The sequence below is a fragment of the Vipera berus genome, assembly GCF_964194415.1.
Source record: "Vipera berus genome assembly, chromosome: 3".
NCBI lineage: Eukaryota > Metazoa > Chordata > Lepidosauria > Squamata > Viperidae > Vipera > Vipera berus.
This window is the reverse complement of record NC_138204.1, coordinates 30,807,625-30,826,497: the sequence shown is the minus strand read 5'-3', so window position 1 is coordinate 30,826,497 and position 18,873 is coordinate 30,807,625. Positions and strand designations below refer to the sequence as shown.

The 18,873-nt window shown below is 37.6% G+C and overlaps 1 protein-coding gene across 1 annotated transcript in view; it reads right to left on the bottom strand.

The window, feature by feature from the left end:
• The window catches only part of NCOA6 (nuclear receptor coactivator 6), a 48,568-nt gene that overhangs the window by 4,878 nt on the left and 24,817 nt on the right, over positions 1-18,873 (bottom strand). The window contains exons 9-13 of the mRNA XM_081324550.1: positions 17,845-17,991; positions 15,574-16,693; positions 8,388-8,509; positions 3,839-6,814; positions 1,183-1,236 (exon numbers count right to left, since the gene is read on the bottom strand). Coding sequence (XP_081180676.1) covers positions 1,183-1,236; positions 3,839-6,814; positions 8,388-8,509; positions 15,574-16,693; positions 17,845-17,991 — 4,419 coding nt within the window. The remainder of the gene's footprint in view (positions 1-1,182; positions 1,237-3,838; positions 6,815-8,387; positions 8,510-15,573; positions 16,694-17,844; positions 17,992-18,873) is intronic.

The window sequence follows — 18,873 nt, the reverse complement described above, 5'->3', positions numbered from 1 at the left end:
AGCATCACCATCAGTCAGACAATTGCTCAAGGATGCAAAACAGAAGACAAACCAAGACTCTTTTTTCTTCTTCTCCTTCCCTAACAAACATAAATATATATTCTTGCCTGTGTTTGGTCAAGCTTCCTTTAACATTTGGTTATTATTTGTTTTAAAATAAATTGTAGGGCTGTGCATCACATTTGAGAGGTGCTTGGAAGGGCACACTCACTAATGATATATTCCTCATTAAAATATTAAAGCAGTGGATACAGTGCATGCACATGTGGACATACAAGGATAGTCAGAGAAGGTCTTCGAAGAACTGACACTGAGGTTTCTAGGTGCAGCTGCTTTCATGCTTAGAAGAGGAATTTAGGTCAGGGAACACACTTTGCAAATGGCCTCTTTGTGCAGAAACCCCAAAACCAAATTCATCTGCAATAATCAAAGTATTTTACCTTGTAACTAAAGTCAAAATAAATTATTTTCAAAATTACTTTAAATGTATCCCTTTGTCTAAGGAACTGTCCAGTATAAAATTCAATATAAGATCCAATATAACATAAAAATTAATTTTGCATATACACAGGATTTTGTTTAATTTATGCTTAAAGTGTATACGTTCCCCCAACATATCACACCAAAAGAATAAAAAAATGTAAAGGTACAGAATGTAAAAAGGAAGAGCCAGGACATGAAATATTAACTTAAACTGGGTCCATTATCCACTCTGACCTAAAGCCTGGGGAAACAACCAGGTCTTGAAGTTGTATTTAAATAAGATCAAGGGGGGATGTCATATGAATCTCGGGGCAATTTTGTTTCAGAGGGCATAAGGCCCAATTCTTGTAATTTATATACAATTTTTCTAATGGATCTAATATATAATGTACACCCTGCTTAATTATGTAGGGTGTACAAAAGCCAGACTCAACAACAATTTATTATATAAATTACATTAAATATTCAAAATGATTGTCTTTTTGTTCTAAGCATTTCCTTTCTCCTTTGATGCATGACCTTTGAGCATATAGTAACATTTTCTATAAAAATATACATTCATGAAATAAATATAACATATTGTGACAAGCCTATGGTGCCTGACGTTTGATACATCTTGTGTGTGTACACACACACACACACACACACACACACACACACACTTCATGAAGCCCTCCATAAGTTATCTAAAAAACATACCTGTTCTTTGAATAGCACTCTCTGGTGTTGCACTTAGAGTCTGACATGAAGAGGCTAAAGCAAGAAATTTTTTAAAAAATCAATCTACTTTACAATCTTAAGAAACTTTATCTATAAAATTCATTTAGACTATGCAAGGGAAGGAAAAAGAGTTTTATTTTATGTGTTTAAATTCCTGAAACGGAAAATATTGTTCTACAATGTTTTGAGAATACTATAACCAGCTAGGGAAAACTCTATAAAATAATGTGCTAAATGCAAAAATGATACATAAGAGGGGGGCTAGCATTAATCATTTTAACTATAAAATGATGGCTAGTATATGAATTAATTGAATTTTGGTACATTAAAAGTTACTTTGTCAACTTGAAATACTGATATATCTACCACACTGTTACATTTAAAATCTATAAAAATATTGCCACAAATTTCAATTTTTGTGTTTGTTTATACATGTTCAATTGTACGTTTATGACTGTATCCTTAGAAATACCTTAATTTCTGATAACTGAAAATTAGGAATTAAATCATCAAAAGTGTTTTTTGTTTCACAGAGAAGATTTTGGTTTCTGTTCATTAGATAGTAACCCACATCTTCTTTTTTTGGGGGGGGGGCTGGGGAGGGGGCTCAGAATCAGTGTTGACTACTAGTGACTGCCTGGTTTAGGATTGTAATTTATATTGTACTTTTGTTGTTGTGCCTTCAAATTAGTGTTTAGTCCTGCCAACTGTCTTGGCAACATTTTCAGAAGTAGTTTGTCTTTGCCTTCTTCCTAGGGCTCAGAGTGTTTCCCAGTTTCTAGTCTGATATCTTAATTGCTGCAGCAAAATGGTTCCCAGCCCATATCTACTTCTGAAATTTTACAGCATTACAATGGCAAGTCAATGCTCTGATAGTTAGAAGATAACAATCAGTGACATTGTACTCACCCAAGTTCTTTTCATGTATTCAACATCACTCTGCCATAAAAGCTCTCATTTTTAGAAAACTATTTAGAGACATTTTTAGAGAACATTTTAGAGAACTAGTTTCATTTTCCCTTTTACCACTTTTTTTTGCTTTTCATTAACATACACATAACCTTCTGCAATTATTTGAAAGATCGTATCATACAAGAATTGGAAAAAAAAAGTATCCTTTTTTCTTCCACCAGAAACAATGTCCATTATATGAAACACTGCCACATATTTCAAAATCCAAACCAATGTCATTAATCTTTAGAGTACAACTTAATTCTCAAATAGTGTTATCCATTATTGCTACAGACTGGGCATATGCACTTGGCATCAGCCAACTAAATTTAAGGAGACTCATTTCAAAATATAGTTACAGAAGTATGAAGGAGGAAGGGAACTTGTAGACCACTGAGTTTAACTCCTGCTCTGTGCAAGAATCCAAAAGCATTGCTGGTAGATGGCTGCTTAGCTTTGGTTTGGGCATACTAAGTGAAAGGAAGTCCATCATGTTCCCCCAAATTTTATGTCAAGCTACTTTTGCAGCTAGGAGGCTTTTCCTAATATTCAACTACAACCCTCAAAACTGTTTCCAATGCTTCAAATAAGATCTTATCAATTATGTATATATACCTGGATGTTTCTTATCCAAACCTTAATAACAACAAATGTGGGAAAGGAGAGAAATTCACGGGAATTCACCACTCCTTGTCTTATATCAGTGATGGCAAACCTTTTAGAGACCGAGTGCCCAAGCTGCAACCCCAAACCCTCTTATGTATCATCGGGTGCCGGGTGGGGGTGCCCCATTGGGTGGGTGTGGCCCATTGGGTGGGAGTGGCTGTGATGGTAACGGCAGATTGGATGGGACTAAAAAGTTCAATCAATTCCAACTTTGCAAGATTTTTTTTTTCATGCGAGAAGTTGAAATTGATTGACTGATTGAACCTTTTTTTTCCCCACACGGCAGCGGAGGCCTAAAGCGAAAAGGTTTTATAAAACCCAGCTGAAGACCTAGGACTAGAGCGACGGTGTGCGTGCCCACAGAGAGAGCTCTGCGTGCCACACCTGTGGCACGCATGCCATAGGTTCACCACCACGGTCTTATATGATGTAAGTAAGTAAAGCACAAGTACAAAGTTGTGCTTTTGGTAAGATAAGAATCACCAAAGTAGAAAACAAATTTTACATCAATTCAGTTTTCTGTCAGCTGAAGGACTGGTGAAAAACACTAACTCAGTCATTTAACTGAATCACAAACTAAAATTCTCTCAATTCTTTCACATTATTCTTCATTTGTATGGATTTTAAAATATTAGTATGTTCCACTGGATATCAACAATAAGAAACAAAGTATGATATGTAAAAATATTTCCCCCAAATTCACTGTAATCATGCTACTTGTTTAATAATGCAGACAATTAATACTGCAGGGCTAGCATTAACAACATGAACTTTCAATTTTGGAGCAGTAGTATGGCTGAAATTTTTTAAACCAGAAATTGAAACAATATTTCATCTGAACTATACATTTTTCATAAAATATCTTCCCCTGCCAATTTGTCCAAAGTTTCAGGTCTCAGACATATGCAAACACAGTAGTCTCTTCCAAATGTTTCTAGTTAAAACTCCTGTATGAAGAATATTAATGAAATGCATTTGTTTTGGAAAGAAAGGCTGAGAAAGTACATTGAATACATACCCATATTACGTGGCAATTCATGGTGGGTTTCCACCTTCTCATCTTCAGATGGAATCCCAACCTGTTCATCTGTTATACTACCAGGGTTACCATTAGTAGTCTGAACTGAAGATATTTCAGACATCACAGGAGTGGTTACTACTGAGAGTACAGTAGTGGAAGGAGTGCCACCTGGTAAACTTAGCGATACTGATGCAGGAACAGTAGCAGTATTACTAACGTTTGAATTACTAGTTCCACAAGTGCTGTGTTTCAAAAGAGTGGAAGCCGGAGCTCCGACAATATTGCCTTCTATTTCTACAGACTGTTCTGCCTCCATGCTGCTAGGAATTGAAACATCTTGTTCCTGGCATTCTATTTCTCCCTCCACAGCATATTGCTCTTCCCCATTATCAAAAACATCTGTGACTTTTTGGCATGCTTTTGTCAGCAAAAACTGACCAATTCTGTCCACCTTGCCTTTTCCCTTAGCATTTGAAACTGGACTTCGCCTGTTGCTGGAAGACGCAGGGCTATGTGCATGAGATGGAGAAACCCCAGCAGCAGCAGACTGTGAGGCTGTTTCTGTGGATGGATCAACAGAGGCACAAGTTTGAGAATGAATCTCCTCTAAACCGAAATCTTTATTTAAGTGACCAGGAGGATGTGAAGAAGTGCTTGAAGGAATAGTTGATGAAGGAGAAGGAAGCCGAGTAGTTGTTGTTAAAGAATTAATAGCCAATGGTCGGTTTGTTGACATACTTGTGACGGCAGTAATAGTCGAAGAGCTAGGTGGAGAAGGCCCAGATGAAAACTTTATATTCTGGGATAAATGTAAAGGACCAACAACTGTAACAGGCTGTGATATTAAACTAGAATTAGTTGTCATTGGGGTTGTAGGAAGTGTATTTGTTTGAGAACCTTTCATAACCTGAATGATTGAGGATGAATTTATAAAAACAGGAGTAATAAATTGAGGCCGAGCGTTAGTTTGAACTGCTGTCTGTTCTTCAGAAGTAAGAACTTTATTACCAGCATTAGGCATGGTGACAACAGTAGACATTAACGTGGGCTGCATATGAGAGGGCAATGATGCTGAAGTGTTAGATGATGATGTAATGGGATTGGAAGTTACAAATACTGTTATTTGATTGGGTGAAATTGATGAAGAAAGAGAAGTAGAACTAATAGGTCTCTGTACCGCTGGAGACATATTTTGAGAAACATTTGAATTTATGTCTCCCAACTCTTGTTGTACCGGAGTTGAACAAGATTCTGTATTTGTAGGTAAGTTTAGGGAACAAATAGGATCTTTATTAGAAGAAGAATCTTGTGGAGGATGGGGTATGCCAGTAACCTTTTTAAATTCATCTGCACAAGTTACTGTGGGAGGCACCTCAACGCCAGGGAGTCCAGAAGATTTGATAGTAACATTAGGGGCTCCAGAATTGTCAAGGAGTTGACTTAATGATGTTGGTGCTTCACGCATAGCTGGAGATAAAATAGTGTTATTTTCTTCTAAACTGGGAAGTTTAGAAGATTCTGCAAGAGGCACCTCTCTTTTCTGTTGCTCTTCACGTATCAATATTTTGATTTCTTGACTGGGAACTCCTTTTAATTCAATGTTCTGCTGATCTTTGTTCACTGGGACAACCTGCACATTTTGGCATATACCACCTTGAGGAACACTGAAGTTTTCCTTGCTATCTTCTGAAATACCAGCCATTACAGATATGGGAATTGCAGGGTTCTGAGCAGCTAACATACTATTATTTTGAAAACTTCCGGGCATAGCTGTTTGCAAAGGTGGGCCAACCATAATATTTCTCTGTAAATCCATGTTCTGCATAAGTGTGGGATTCTGCTGAGAAGTCAGAGCTAATTTAGCTGCTTTTGAATTTTGCCTTCCAGGACTTGGTGTGGTTTTCCTGCTGGATCCAGGACTAGATCTTCTGCTGTTACTTGGACTGGCTCGCTTTGCCCCACTTACATTTGTTTGTTTTCCTGGATTGATAGCCATTGGATCCAACTTGTGGGTCTGGGGGGAAACAAAACTGGATTGGCTATTCATTGTGAGATTTGAGGGTGCTTGGCCAATGGCCTTCAAAGTGGTTGGATTAAGACCCTGTTGATCAAATCCTCTGTTAAGATTAGGTCTGGGGGGCAAAGGAATATTTATCTGAGGAGGAAAGAGACCAGCAATAGAAGCATTGAGCCTCTCTGGAGATAAACTTATTTCTGATGGTTCTGTACTTGGTGGGCGATTATTGGGAGTCTGAGGATAATATGGTCTTGGACTTGCCCTGTTTGGTGTTTTAGGTCTTGATGTTTGTGATGTGGTGGCAATATTTTGAAAATGATGCGAATGTGGGCCTGGAAGAGAATTAGACTGCTGTTGGGGACTTGTTCCTTGGGGAGTTGACATCTGAGGAGGTCCAGGTTTTGGCCCAGCCATCAATAGTTGGTTTTGTGAAACTATTAAATGGGATGCTATAGTGTTCTGAGGACCTGAAACAGATGGCGCTTCAGGTCCATTTCCTTCAGAAACAGAGGAAACTGATGAAACATCTCCCAGTGGAGAGCTGGTAGGGTTCTGTGTATTATCGGTGTAAACCATCTTCCGTGTATTGTTCACTAGAGTTGGATTGTTTGACATTGGAATTCTTTGCTTATCAGGAGATGGAGGCACTATACCAGGACCTTGTAGACTAACCATAACTGGCATGTTGCCTCCCTGCTGCATTGCCATTCTTTGTGTTTCTACATTTAAAGAGCCCCGAGACTGATGGACACTTTGGGAAACGGGAAGCCTGGCCGATTTAGAGTCCTGCTGCATCATGAGCATCATCATCATCTGTTGCTGCTGCTGCTGCTGCGTCTGTTGAGATGTGAGTGGTGGCTGCTGCTGCTGCTGCTGCTGCTGTTGCTGACCATGTTGCAAAAGCTGAGGAGGTATTTGCTGAAGTGATCGTTGTTCAACTGACTGAGATGGGTAGCCTGTAAATGAAAAAGCAATCATTTATCAAAATATACGAACTGCTGTCAAATTCAGTCTCTTTGTTGCAGCATATAACATTTTTAAATAATAATCATGGGTTAGGCAGGAAGACAAGACGTTACAATCTCTCACATTTAAATTGGCACAACAGATAATTAATAAACAGAATGTTAAGTTTATATGAAGAATGGAGAGAAGCTAACTGTGGATTCTTCTCCCTCCCCCAGTATCTCTGGATTGAATTAGGACTGATGCTAATTAAATTAATTGAACAGAAAGAAAAACCCCTAAGTTCACCAAACCTGTCAATTATTTATGATGGAAAAAAAATCTATGAATGCAGAAACCTCTAAGAGATTTCTGTCCATATGAACTAATCAACAGAAATATAAATGAGGCTCAATGTAAAGAAATGCAAGTAGAGGCAATATCCCATCTTACAACTTTTTACATACTATGTACTGACCAATAAGGTCCAACTTACAAATGGCTAACAAGGAAAGATTTTAAGGTCAGCGCACATAGCTCAATGAAAAACATTGTGTTGTTATATGTCAAAATGAAACAGGTAAATGTTCAATGATACAGTAACTACTGTTAAAGTCATACATAGCTTCTAATGCAGGGGTCAGCAACCTGAAACAGTGAAAGAGCCACTCGGAACCAGTTCCCTCACAAAAGGAAAAACTGGGAGCTGCAAAAAATGTGTTCACATGCGCGTACATGCGCAGAACAGGGTTTGACTGAAGAGTGGAGCCAAGGCAAGATATGCACCTACCCTGCATATTTGAATTGATTGGTTGAACTTTTTTAGTCCCACTTTTTTTTTTTGGACTGCACATGGCAGAGGACTAGGAGCCGCAGGAGACGGCTGAAAGAGCCGCATGAGGCTCCGGAGCCGCGGGTTGCAGACCTGTGTTCTAATGTAACAACATTAGGAATGTAACTAGTGTAACTATTATGGTATGAATAAGACTAAGAAAAGTAATTAAGATAATAAAGCAGCTGGAGCATCTTTTGAAATCTTGTGGTGCTGTTTAGAAAGACTACTAAGAAAAATAATAAACATTTATTTTTCTCACTCTTCTTCATACTATCATGAAATATGGAGTTATGGAGTTAACCAATCACTTTAATTAGCACTTAAGTCAGAAAATATTTCTGTACTTGAGGCATATCTAACCTACAGAATGTGTTAGTATGTGAACAGTCATTGACCAAAAGAGAATTAGATAGATTCTCAGAAAGCGGTAGCCTAGTATAGGTTAATAATGAATGTTGATTGTAACTGTGAAATATATAATAGGAGAATTTATTTTTCAAATATTGTTACCTAATTCCAGACAATAATTTTTTGAATTATCAGTTGTTTATGAGTGGGGACCGTAATGCTGGAAGAAAACTTTTATTTTCTACTTGTTTATGGACCATTTTGCTGTGTTCCTAACAAAGAACAGCATTTGATCCAGTGTCTAAAGGGGTTTGAAATAGAAGGGAAATAAGATTTAGGATCTTTGCAAAATATATTATTGAATATACCAAATATATTTATTATAAAAATATGTTTATCACCTGTTGGCCTGTTTGTGAAGTCCGAAAGTTTATGTCCACTGTTATCCAAATTTATACCTTGCTCTCCTGGCAATGGTGGCTGTTCCGCTTCTTCAAGGCCAACTGGGCGTGATTCTGAAGAACTAAGAACAGAAACATGCATGACTAATGCAAATTTAATACTTATTTTAACTTTATGAATATATTCTATGTTTATCAATACAGAAATATATCTGTTTAAACCTTAGCAAGAGCCAATTTGGTGTAATAGTTTAAGGCACCAGGCTACAAACCATGAGTTCTAGCCCCATCTTAGGCATGAAGCCGACTGAGTGACTAAGCCAATCACTCTTTCTCAGCCCTAGGAAGAAGGAAATGGCACTTCTGAAAACCTCCCCAAGAAACTGCAGGGGCTAGTTCAGGCCGTTGCCAAAGTCAACACTAATTTGAATGCACAACAATAAATAAGTAAATTATAAATTAATTTTAATTGATTTCTTATTAGACCTAAGAAATGTCATCTTTGCCTAGTTGTTGTTAATACAATTCAGTGTATTCTCTTCATTAACTTTGGTTCATTCAACATAAGATTACAAAAGTAATTTTTCACATGCTTTCCTTAAATCTCAATTGTATTGTTTCTTCTTCAAACCAAATTCCCTTTCTCCTAATTAACACAGCATCTATACCACTACGTAAGCCAGTTTAGTACAGTGGTTAAATCATCAGGCTAAAAATCACCAGACCATGAATTCTAGTTCTGCCATAGGCAAGAAGCCAGCTGGGTGACCTTTAATCCATCTCTCTCAGTCCTAAGAAGATGAAAATGAAAAACCACTTCCCAAGAAAAATCTAGCGACTAGTCCAGGAAATTGCCAGGAATGTCTAAAAGTACAAAATAAAAGTACAAAATGAACAAACAAAGCAAAGGTCACCCTGTATATTAGACAATCTTTTTATGTACAGTTCATGCTTTTTTTGGTTTTTTGTGGCTAAAGTCAATAGGCAGGACACAGTCTATCATTTCTTCTGGGCGGATGACATCAATTTCTGAGCTGTTTGCTTTACTGCTATACCTTATAACAGCCCTTCTCAGATGGTCTTCCACAAGAGGTCACTAGGGGTTCTCTAAGAGCTCATGATTGAATTTTTTTTTTTGAACTTTCAGCACTTCACAATGCTAGCACTTAAAGTGGTGGAAATTTTTACACCCCACAATTCAGCTACTGCCTGTCAGTTTTTTTGTTTTTTTAAAAAAATTGTAAAACATGGATTGCATAGATTTGACTTGAATTCTACTGTGAAGTCTTTATAATTTTTTTGCTATTTTTACACTGAGGTTTCCTTGAGAACTGAACTTTGTTTCAAAGGTTGCTCCTGAGTAAAAAGGTTGAGAAAGATTGCTTTATAGCTATACTTTGACATTTGGGGCCAGGCATAGTTTTTATATGTAAATGTTACTGAAAGGGTTAGCTGAATACAGTAGCTAGTTTAATGGACATATTAACTTTTGTTGACGCAGTACTCTTAAAACAGGTAGAAAATTAAATGTGAGTTGCATGAGTTCTAATATTTACTGCTAAAAACCAGCTATTGCATATATTAAATTAATAAATGGCACTCTGCATATAAGGCAATATATATTTTACCCATTATTTTATTTTGCACCATAATTTAGACTGCTAAATTAACCTGAGCTTTTGAATAACATTTAAGCAATTGCTCTTCTTTTTTTACTTTTTTTAAAAAATTGTACATGTTTATTATTAGGCTTTTGATTTCCAAACATGGACCTTTGGGAAGCTGCTGTCTCTGAAAGAGAGAAGAAAAACTGAGATAAAGCTGTCCTAAGCAAATACTAGCATGTCAGGGGATGCAGAAAGCATCAGCAGGAGACTGAATCTTCCCTTCCCATGAGCTCTACTGATACATTTTCTTCAGTGGAAACAATCTAAATAAAAATCTTCAATATGATACATATGATGATGTAAAAAATGTGGGAAGAGGATAATAGACTAATTAATAAAAAAACGACTTTGGAAGTAGGAATAATTATCACTTTGGAAAAATAAGTGTTTCTACATGATCTGTAGTAATTTTATTTTTATTTATTTTTATTTTAATTCCATTTATATCCCGCCCTTCTCCGAAGACTCAGGGCGGCTTACAAGCTTAGTTCATTCCTTACCTAATTTTTTGTTAATGTATTTGTCATTTTAATGTTTTATATTGTTTTTATCAGGTTTTAATCTGCCAGGTTGCTTTTAGCGAGATGAGCAGCATATTAATTTCAATTAATAAATTCCATGTGATGTTTTTATTTTTATGAACCAAGTGATTTGATTTGATGACATTTGAAAAGTATCAAATTGCATTTTTCTTTTGCTATCTTTTGTTTTTTAAGTAAAAGTATGTAACCTTTGTGTCAGAAAATTGTCTTTTTACTGTGGGAATGTTGAGTAAATACAAGTCACTCACACACACACACGTCTCCTGGTAGTCTTGCTCAGTGTAATGATAAATCATGTAAAAAGAATTTTATTTATTTTTGTTTTATTGGTTTATTTGAATTTATTTGTTTTAGTGCATTTGTATCCTGCCTTTTTTTTCCTATCAGAAACACAAGATGGCATACCTGGAGATGTCAGCTGCCCAGGTACTGGTGAGACCTAGTTCAACTTAGATTCCGTAGGGTGGCTGCTTCAAGCAGTCTGGTTTTTCTGCATTTTGTAATGGCAAAATGACAGTAATCCTTTCACTGCTGAGATAACTATAATGCTACAGGAAGTCGATTCACAACTATAATAAAGCCTGGAATTACAGTTGTAAGTCACAGTGGTCATTAGGTGGATCACCATCTGACCACACCAAATTTTACAATTTTTTTGTGGCAGTTGTTAAGCGAATGCAGCAATCATGAAACAAACCCATTTTAGCAAATGGGCAAGGGCTTTTTTTGCCAGAAACCAGAAGTAAAGGCTGGTTTCCATCAAAAAATGCTGAAAATCAAGTTATGTGGCCAACAAAGGCTGTAATGGCAATAAATGAAGGCCGATTGCCCATGTGATTGTGGGAGTGGGACGTACAACTGTCAGAATTTTGAAATTGGGTCATAAGCATCTCAGGGGAGGTCTGTCGTAATTTTGAACAGTTGCTAAGTGACTGCTCGTAAGCTGAGGTCCATATAGTGGGTTTTGAATCCTATCTCTACAGTAGGAACCATTAACACTTCATCCTTTCTTCAAACTTTTTCTTTGAAACTTCAGGACAATAACCCCATTCATCCCTCCCAGCTGCCTGCAAACCAAACTTAGTACTCTTGTATTTATTTTCTTAATTCTGACTAAATAGAACAGCTTATGTATATTCTATATATCAATTTATGCTGAAATTCTATAACTAAGATCTTAAGTCACAATATTATTTTCTGATTAATAATCCCATGGTGGAACTATAATGGTAATATAGCTTCACATTTATTAATTCACCTGTAGCTAATAAATGGATTGATGATAATATTATGAGCATAATATGATCATCATCACATTAGGGGTTTTTATTTTCTTTCTTTCTTACTAGGCTACTATAAATCAGATAAGATGAAGTTCTTGTTGATAAATGCCCTGGAATAGTATTTAGATTAATATGGCATTAAATTTCCCTTTAAAAATCAGGTATGAAGTATGCTCTTGCTTTCATGAAAATTTCTAGAGATATAAGAGATGTTAGTGAGTAGAAGACTTGATATACTAACTATAATCTATTTTGAACAGATAATTTAATAGTATTCATTTTTTGTGAATTATTGGATGACTGCAATGCATTATATGAGGGACTATCTGTGAAACATGTTCTAAAACTTAAATTACTCCAAAATAACACCATCAAGTTAACAACTGTGACTCGCTAAATCCTGGCTGGAATCATTTTGTTATTTAATCACTAAAACTCTCATTTAAAAAGGCTCATTGAACAGCACAAATTGGTAAGTATAAAGATATTTTACTGAGGAACCTGAAGAACCACTCTGATGCCTTTGTGTGTATTACACTAGATTAAAATCTACAAATCTATGCAGTAAACCAACTGAATTTAATGGCATTTTTGAATAAATGTATATCGGATTGTGCCTTGAATTGTTTCTTCTTACTGTAATCAGTACTTCAGTGTGTATAATTAGCCCATGCAGGCACAGGATTGCTGGTGCTTTTCCACTAGAACAGGGGTAGGCAACCTTGGCTCTTTTATGACTCGTGGACTTCAACTCCCAGAATTCCTGAGCCAGCCATGCTGAGGGAAAAGGGAGAGGTTTCCAAACTGAGCCATGCTGGCTCAGGAATTCTGGGAGTTGAAGTCCACGAGTCATAAAAGAGGCAAGGTTGCCTACCCCTGCACTAGAAGAATGCTTATTTATTTGCTTGTTTGTTAAATCTATTTGCTGCCTATCTCATCATAGGGCTACTCTAGGCAGTTACAATAAAAAGGAAGAAAAATGGAAATGTAAATAGAACAGAAGTAAAATAATAGAACAATAAAGAAAACAATGACAGAGGAACACAACGAGAATAAATACATCAATATGATAACCAAAAAGATGAATGGGTAGAGGGCAGAGAACAAGGGGGGGTGGGGGTGGAATCTGCCATCAATCTAACAGCCAGTTCCAATGTGGAACTCCTCATTTGATCCCCAGGCCAACTGGCAGAGCCACATCTTCAGACTCTTGCAGAAAGGTAGGAGGGTGGGGATGGATCTCATCCTAGAAAGTAAGATGTTCCAAAGGGCAAGTGCTGCAGCAGAGAAGGCTCTTCTTCTGGATCCCGCTAGCTGAAGATCCAAAATAAGCCTTCTCTGCTGGTACAAGCGGGATGAGACAATTCATCAGGGAGCTGGACCTAGGAAATAAAAGGCTTTAAAAGTCATATATAACACCTTGAACTGCACTTGGAAGCAGCCCAGTAGCAAGTAAAGTTTGAAGAGAAAAGGTGTAATATGTGTCATCCTCTGGGGCTCAAAGACTGCTCTGACTGCTGCACTTTGCAGCAGATAAAGCTTCTGAATGGATTTCAAGGGTAGCCCCATGAGAGAGCACTGTAGTAGTCCAGGTGAAAGATGAGAATGGCTTGAGTAACTGAGCACAGAGAGTCATGATCCAGGAAAGCCACAACTGGTGCATAAACCAGAGCTGTGCTAAAACTCTTCTGGTCATGCGTGTCACCTGCTCTTTGAGCAGAAGAAGTGAGTCCAGAAGAACCTCCATGTTGCAAATTGGGTAGTGCAACCCCATCCAAAACTAAGGATGACAAACACATGAATCCTGACGCTCTGTGCACCCAAAGCCACTCGGTTTTGCCAGGTCTTTTTCAGTCTCAATCTGTTGTCCTTAACTTCCTAACCTCTCTCCATATTTCATAAATTGACTCTGGAGGTTTTGGGGGAACAAAGGAAAAAGACTGTATCGAAGCATAACTGGTTCCTTTTCTCATACAATTTGTATCTATGTATTTTCTTTTATACATTTAAACATTTTCCTGAGAAGGGTCCAGTATGTTTCACCAGATTCTCAAACGCAACCATGGGACAAAAAGATTAAGAATTGCTGCCTCTAAGGACTGCTTTTTACAATTCTTCCCATTAAAAGAAATCAACCAACACATTACTTATAAAAAAATACAACAGTCTTTCATATCAAAATAGCATAATCAATTTTTCCAATAATTCTTTTAAAAAAAACTATTAACCAATCTAACTTTTTTCTAATTATATTTTCAATTTTTATTTTCTATCTTCTTTCAACAAACATTTCCCCAGTTTTTCTGCAAGTTTTTATTCAGATAATAATAGCCAATATTTCTTTCCACGCAGAGATCTTTGAAGTGAATCATTATAGTATGATATAATAAGTCTTCAAAAAGAATAGAGCAATGAGCAGGCCCAGGAATTTCATATAGATAATGGTGTAACAAAGTCTGCAGAATGGCCTTTCAGGTTTGCACACATGAAATTGCAGGTGGCCAACGCATTAACAGGTATATAGTGATATCCATGATTTGCCTAAAACACATTACCCCTTCTTTAGAAAATTAAACTTGTAGGAAATCAACCAATTTGTCTAAACTCTGCCTCAAATTTAATTCCATTTGTACATATATAGTTGGAAATTTGCATTGTACTATATGAGGGAATTATATACAATACAATTGCTGTGTCAACTAGATCCAAACTAATGCTTTGGATACAGTCAATATATGTGGATAAGAACTATTTTTGTTATTGGTGTGGTAGAACTTAAATGAACATTTTAAATTATTAATCAAGAGAGAATAAATCTACTACTCAGTGTAAATTGGCGGAAAATGTAAAAAGAAAATGATTACATATTTCTGTTACTCTAATCCCAAAGCACTAATAACTATTACTTGTCCCATCAAAATTCATATATATATTATTATGCAGTTAATCCACTTTAATGCCACAGTGCTGTGTTTAGTTAGCTTGAGTTGGCCTACCAGCTTTTTTTCAGATCAAAAAGAAAATTCATATTAATTATGAAGATATTAATGCAAATATGTATTCTACCCCTCCAGAAGTGGCTACTGGCTTGTTTGCAGAACTGCATAATGTTTTTACTCCTATTTTCTGTAGTTTTACTTTAGTTTGTAAAGTGCTCTTATTTTTAAATATTTTGATGAGGGTCATAATAATGATAATGATATATTGGGGCAAAAATAAAAAAGAATACTGAATAGCTGCAATCTAATATTGGTGAGTGCATTTTGATTTAAATGTTTATAGTTATAATCCTATAGAAATAAAGTATCCCCGTTATTAGATTCAATTATCTTCTCTCCTTGTCTGAAATACTGAACTGAAATCCTGAGCAATGAAGATGTTTGAAATACAAACACGTATTTAATTTTGGATGATAACTTAAGACTTTCGTTAGCATTCCTTTCTGTGATTACTTCTGAATCACTCTTATATCAGTTTGCCTCTGGAATGAGGCAGCATTTATGGCACAAGTTCTTGAGTTTAACCACTAACATAAATATACAAATTGTTGTTAATTATTTCTTCAATCCTTAAATATGTTGATCACAAAACTGTTATTGCTTTGATATTTAAAAATTCTTAAAACAGCCCAAACTGAATACTATGTTCAACTGAAAAATAAACTTTATGTAGAAAACAAAAATCTTAAACCTACTTAATTTGTTCTGTTTGCTGATTATTTTTCTTCTTTCTTGGAGGCTTTTTCTTCTTCGGTTTATTGGCATTTTGATTGTTCTGTTTGTTGTTCACACCAAAATGTCCTGCAGATATATCACTCTGTAGCAAGTTTACCAACAATGGACTTGTTAATGTGACATCTTTATTGACAGGAAAACCTGGATTTTGTGCACAGGAAATCTGATTCCCATTTTGGTTTCCACTAAAAGGGGCATTGAAAGGCATCCCATGTCCAGCAAATTGGTTTCCTGGTGTGTTACTGTTTCCCTGCATCCCTTGCAAGTGTGGAGGTACTATGTTTCCTTGTTGCATAGAAACTTCAGGTAGCATTTGTGTCAAATTCACATCATTGTTGGCTGTAGTGGTGTTATCACCCAGCTGTTGAGACATATGAGGGACAGGTCCTGTAGGTCTCAAAACCTGTCCCTGAATCCCCATTACCTGAGAAGGATTACTATTTACAGAGCTCTGTTGAGTCATCATCTGCCCTGTGAACTGCACCATATTTCCCTGTAAATTGGGAGTTGGTCCTCTCATCATCTGAGCTGGCCCCGTCATAACATTAGACTGGCTTTGAGGATTGAAGGGCTGTTTATTTCCTTGCATTTGATTGGTCATCATCTGCTCCATCATTGAATTTTGCTGCAGCAGCACCTGACCTTGAGGTCCCATAATCTGATTATGTGCACCCATCATTTGTTGGCCTTGTTGGGGAATCATTTGTTTTGGTGGAGTCATCTTTTGCTGTGATGGACCAAGATTTTGATTTTGAGAAGCTACCATCATCTGGCCCTGTGGCATGAGTTGAGCTCTAGAAAGTATCATCTGATTTTGAGGATTTAGAGACCCCTGAGGCTGTATGCTAACCATCTGTCCTTGAGAGGATATTATTTGTTGGTGCATCCCCATTAACTGAGATTGTGGTCCTTGTGGAGGTTGTCCCTGCATGTTGCTTATATTAACTTGTGGAACTCCATTGGTATTTGTCTGTTGACTGTTTACATTCCCATGAAGTCCAATTAAATTGGTCTGCATCATGTTCGATGGACCATGCTGAACTTGCAATTGATTCTGGGGAGGACCATTTCCTTGACCACCTTAAAAATATTTAAACTGAATTAATACAAATACATATAACTTAAAAAACAATAATAACTCAGTACAATCAAGACCTGAAATATATAGTAGGAAGGTTGAAATAAAATAGATTTCTAATATTTATTTTCTACTAATATTTGTGTAATAACACAAAATGAAAATATGCAGCTTTAAAATGCAACAGATTGGTCAACTGGGGAAAACCAAATAACAGAATGCTAAAATTTCTGAAACCAATTATTTCTTTGCATTTATCTCCTTTACTTTATAAGTTGACAGTTATACATTACATAATACAAAATGTTTTGTTTTCAACTATAAATACCGTATATACTTGAGTATAAGCCGAATTTTTCAGCCCACTTTTTGGGCTGAAAAATTCCACTTCGGCTTATACTCCAGTCAACAAAAAAACTTACCGAGGACTTGTGCGCGGCCGAGGCTTTGGTGCTTCCGGGATCGCGCGCACCTCTCCCAAGCCACCGCCGTCCGGAGACCTGCCGAAGTTTGGGGAGGTGTCGGCAGGTCTCCGGACCTCCGCGCCCTGCCTGCCTGCTTCTTTCCGCAGCGGCAGGTCGGCAGGTCTCCGGACGGCGGCGGCTTGGGAGAGGTGCGCGCGATCCTGGAAGCACCGAAGCTTCGGCCGCACGCAAGTCCTCGGTAAGCTCCGGGCGGTCACTTGCTTCGCGTCTCCTGAGGGAAGGGGGGGCGACTGGAGCGGGCGTGTTTCCTCGCCTGCTGGGCGCCGCGATTTGCCCGGGGAACGCGCGGGCCCCGAATGGCAGCGTGGAGCGAGGAAGCGGACAGCCAGGGCTTCCCCGAGAGCCGCGGCCACACAGGGTATTCCTGTGTATTCAGGCTTGCAAAATGGCGGATCGAGCCTCTGCTGGCGGCAGAGGCTTGAAGAGCGCGGATCCAGCCTCCGCCGGCGGCGGAGGCTTGCAGAACGGCGGATCGGCTTATACTCGAGTCAATAACTTTTTCCAGTTTTTGGGGGTGAAATTGGGGGTCTCGGCTTATACTTGAGTTGGCTTATACTCAAGTATATACGGTAGCTGTTAGTTACAACCGTAGCCAAAACTACATCTCCATTACAGTAGCTGCCACGCTCTAGAAAACAAAACAAGTAATCCAACAAAACATAACAGACCTGTATGCTGCACACTTTGACTTGCTTGCAGTTGGGTTGTGCCACCATTTGCAGGTGTGCCTGGTGTTGCAGAAGGCACCTGACTTTGCATGAAATTCTGATTTGCTTGCCCTGTAGTAAAGCCAGTTGGAAGACGTTTGGGCATACCTGGACAGAAAAAAATGTTCATTTGAAGATTTTTATTAATATTAACCAATACATTCTAGTACTAAGAGAAGAAAAAGAATGGAAAGGCATCTGGAAATTAACCTACAAAAAACAATATATGACTAAAAATTTAACAAGTAATAATAATTGCTTTTAATACTGAAAGAGGAACTAGGTAATGGGTTCAACATATACAGAAAGAATGTGAATTATCACAATCCCGTTAGAAAATATAACACCCATTTATATATTATATGTAAGACACAGAGTATTGTGTATTATATATAATACATGTAAAAAGCTTAAAAAGATGTGGGATCTTATCCCCTGGAAAATTATAAAAAGTGGCCAGGGATCTGGTAGGAATGAAAATCAGACTTCCATGGTACTTAGTTACAGGGTAGCTTTTCTTAGAAGAGAAGGCAAAGCCCAGAAAAACCAAAATCTCAGACAGAAAAGAGTTTCAGAGAGATATTAGAAAAAGCGATATGTAGTATTACACACCCCTTCATGGATTACTGCCTTGTCATGGCGAAGGGGCTTGCGTAATTCAATGAAGCTATGAGCTATGCCATGCAGGGCCACCCAAGACGGACAGGTCATAGCAGAGAGTTCTGACAAAACATGATCTAGACAGCACACTAAAAAGCAGAGACATCACCCTGTCAACAAAAGTGCGTATAGTCAAGGCTATGGTCTTCCCAGTTGCAATGTATGGCAGTGAAAGTTGGACCATAAAAAAGGCTGAGCGCCAAAGAATTGAGGCCTTTGAACTGCGGTGCTGGAGAAGACTCCTGCGAGTCCCTTGGACTGCAAGGCAATCAAACCGGTCAGTCCTAGAGGAGTTCAACCCTGACTGCTCTTTAGAAGGCCAGATCCTGA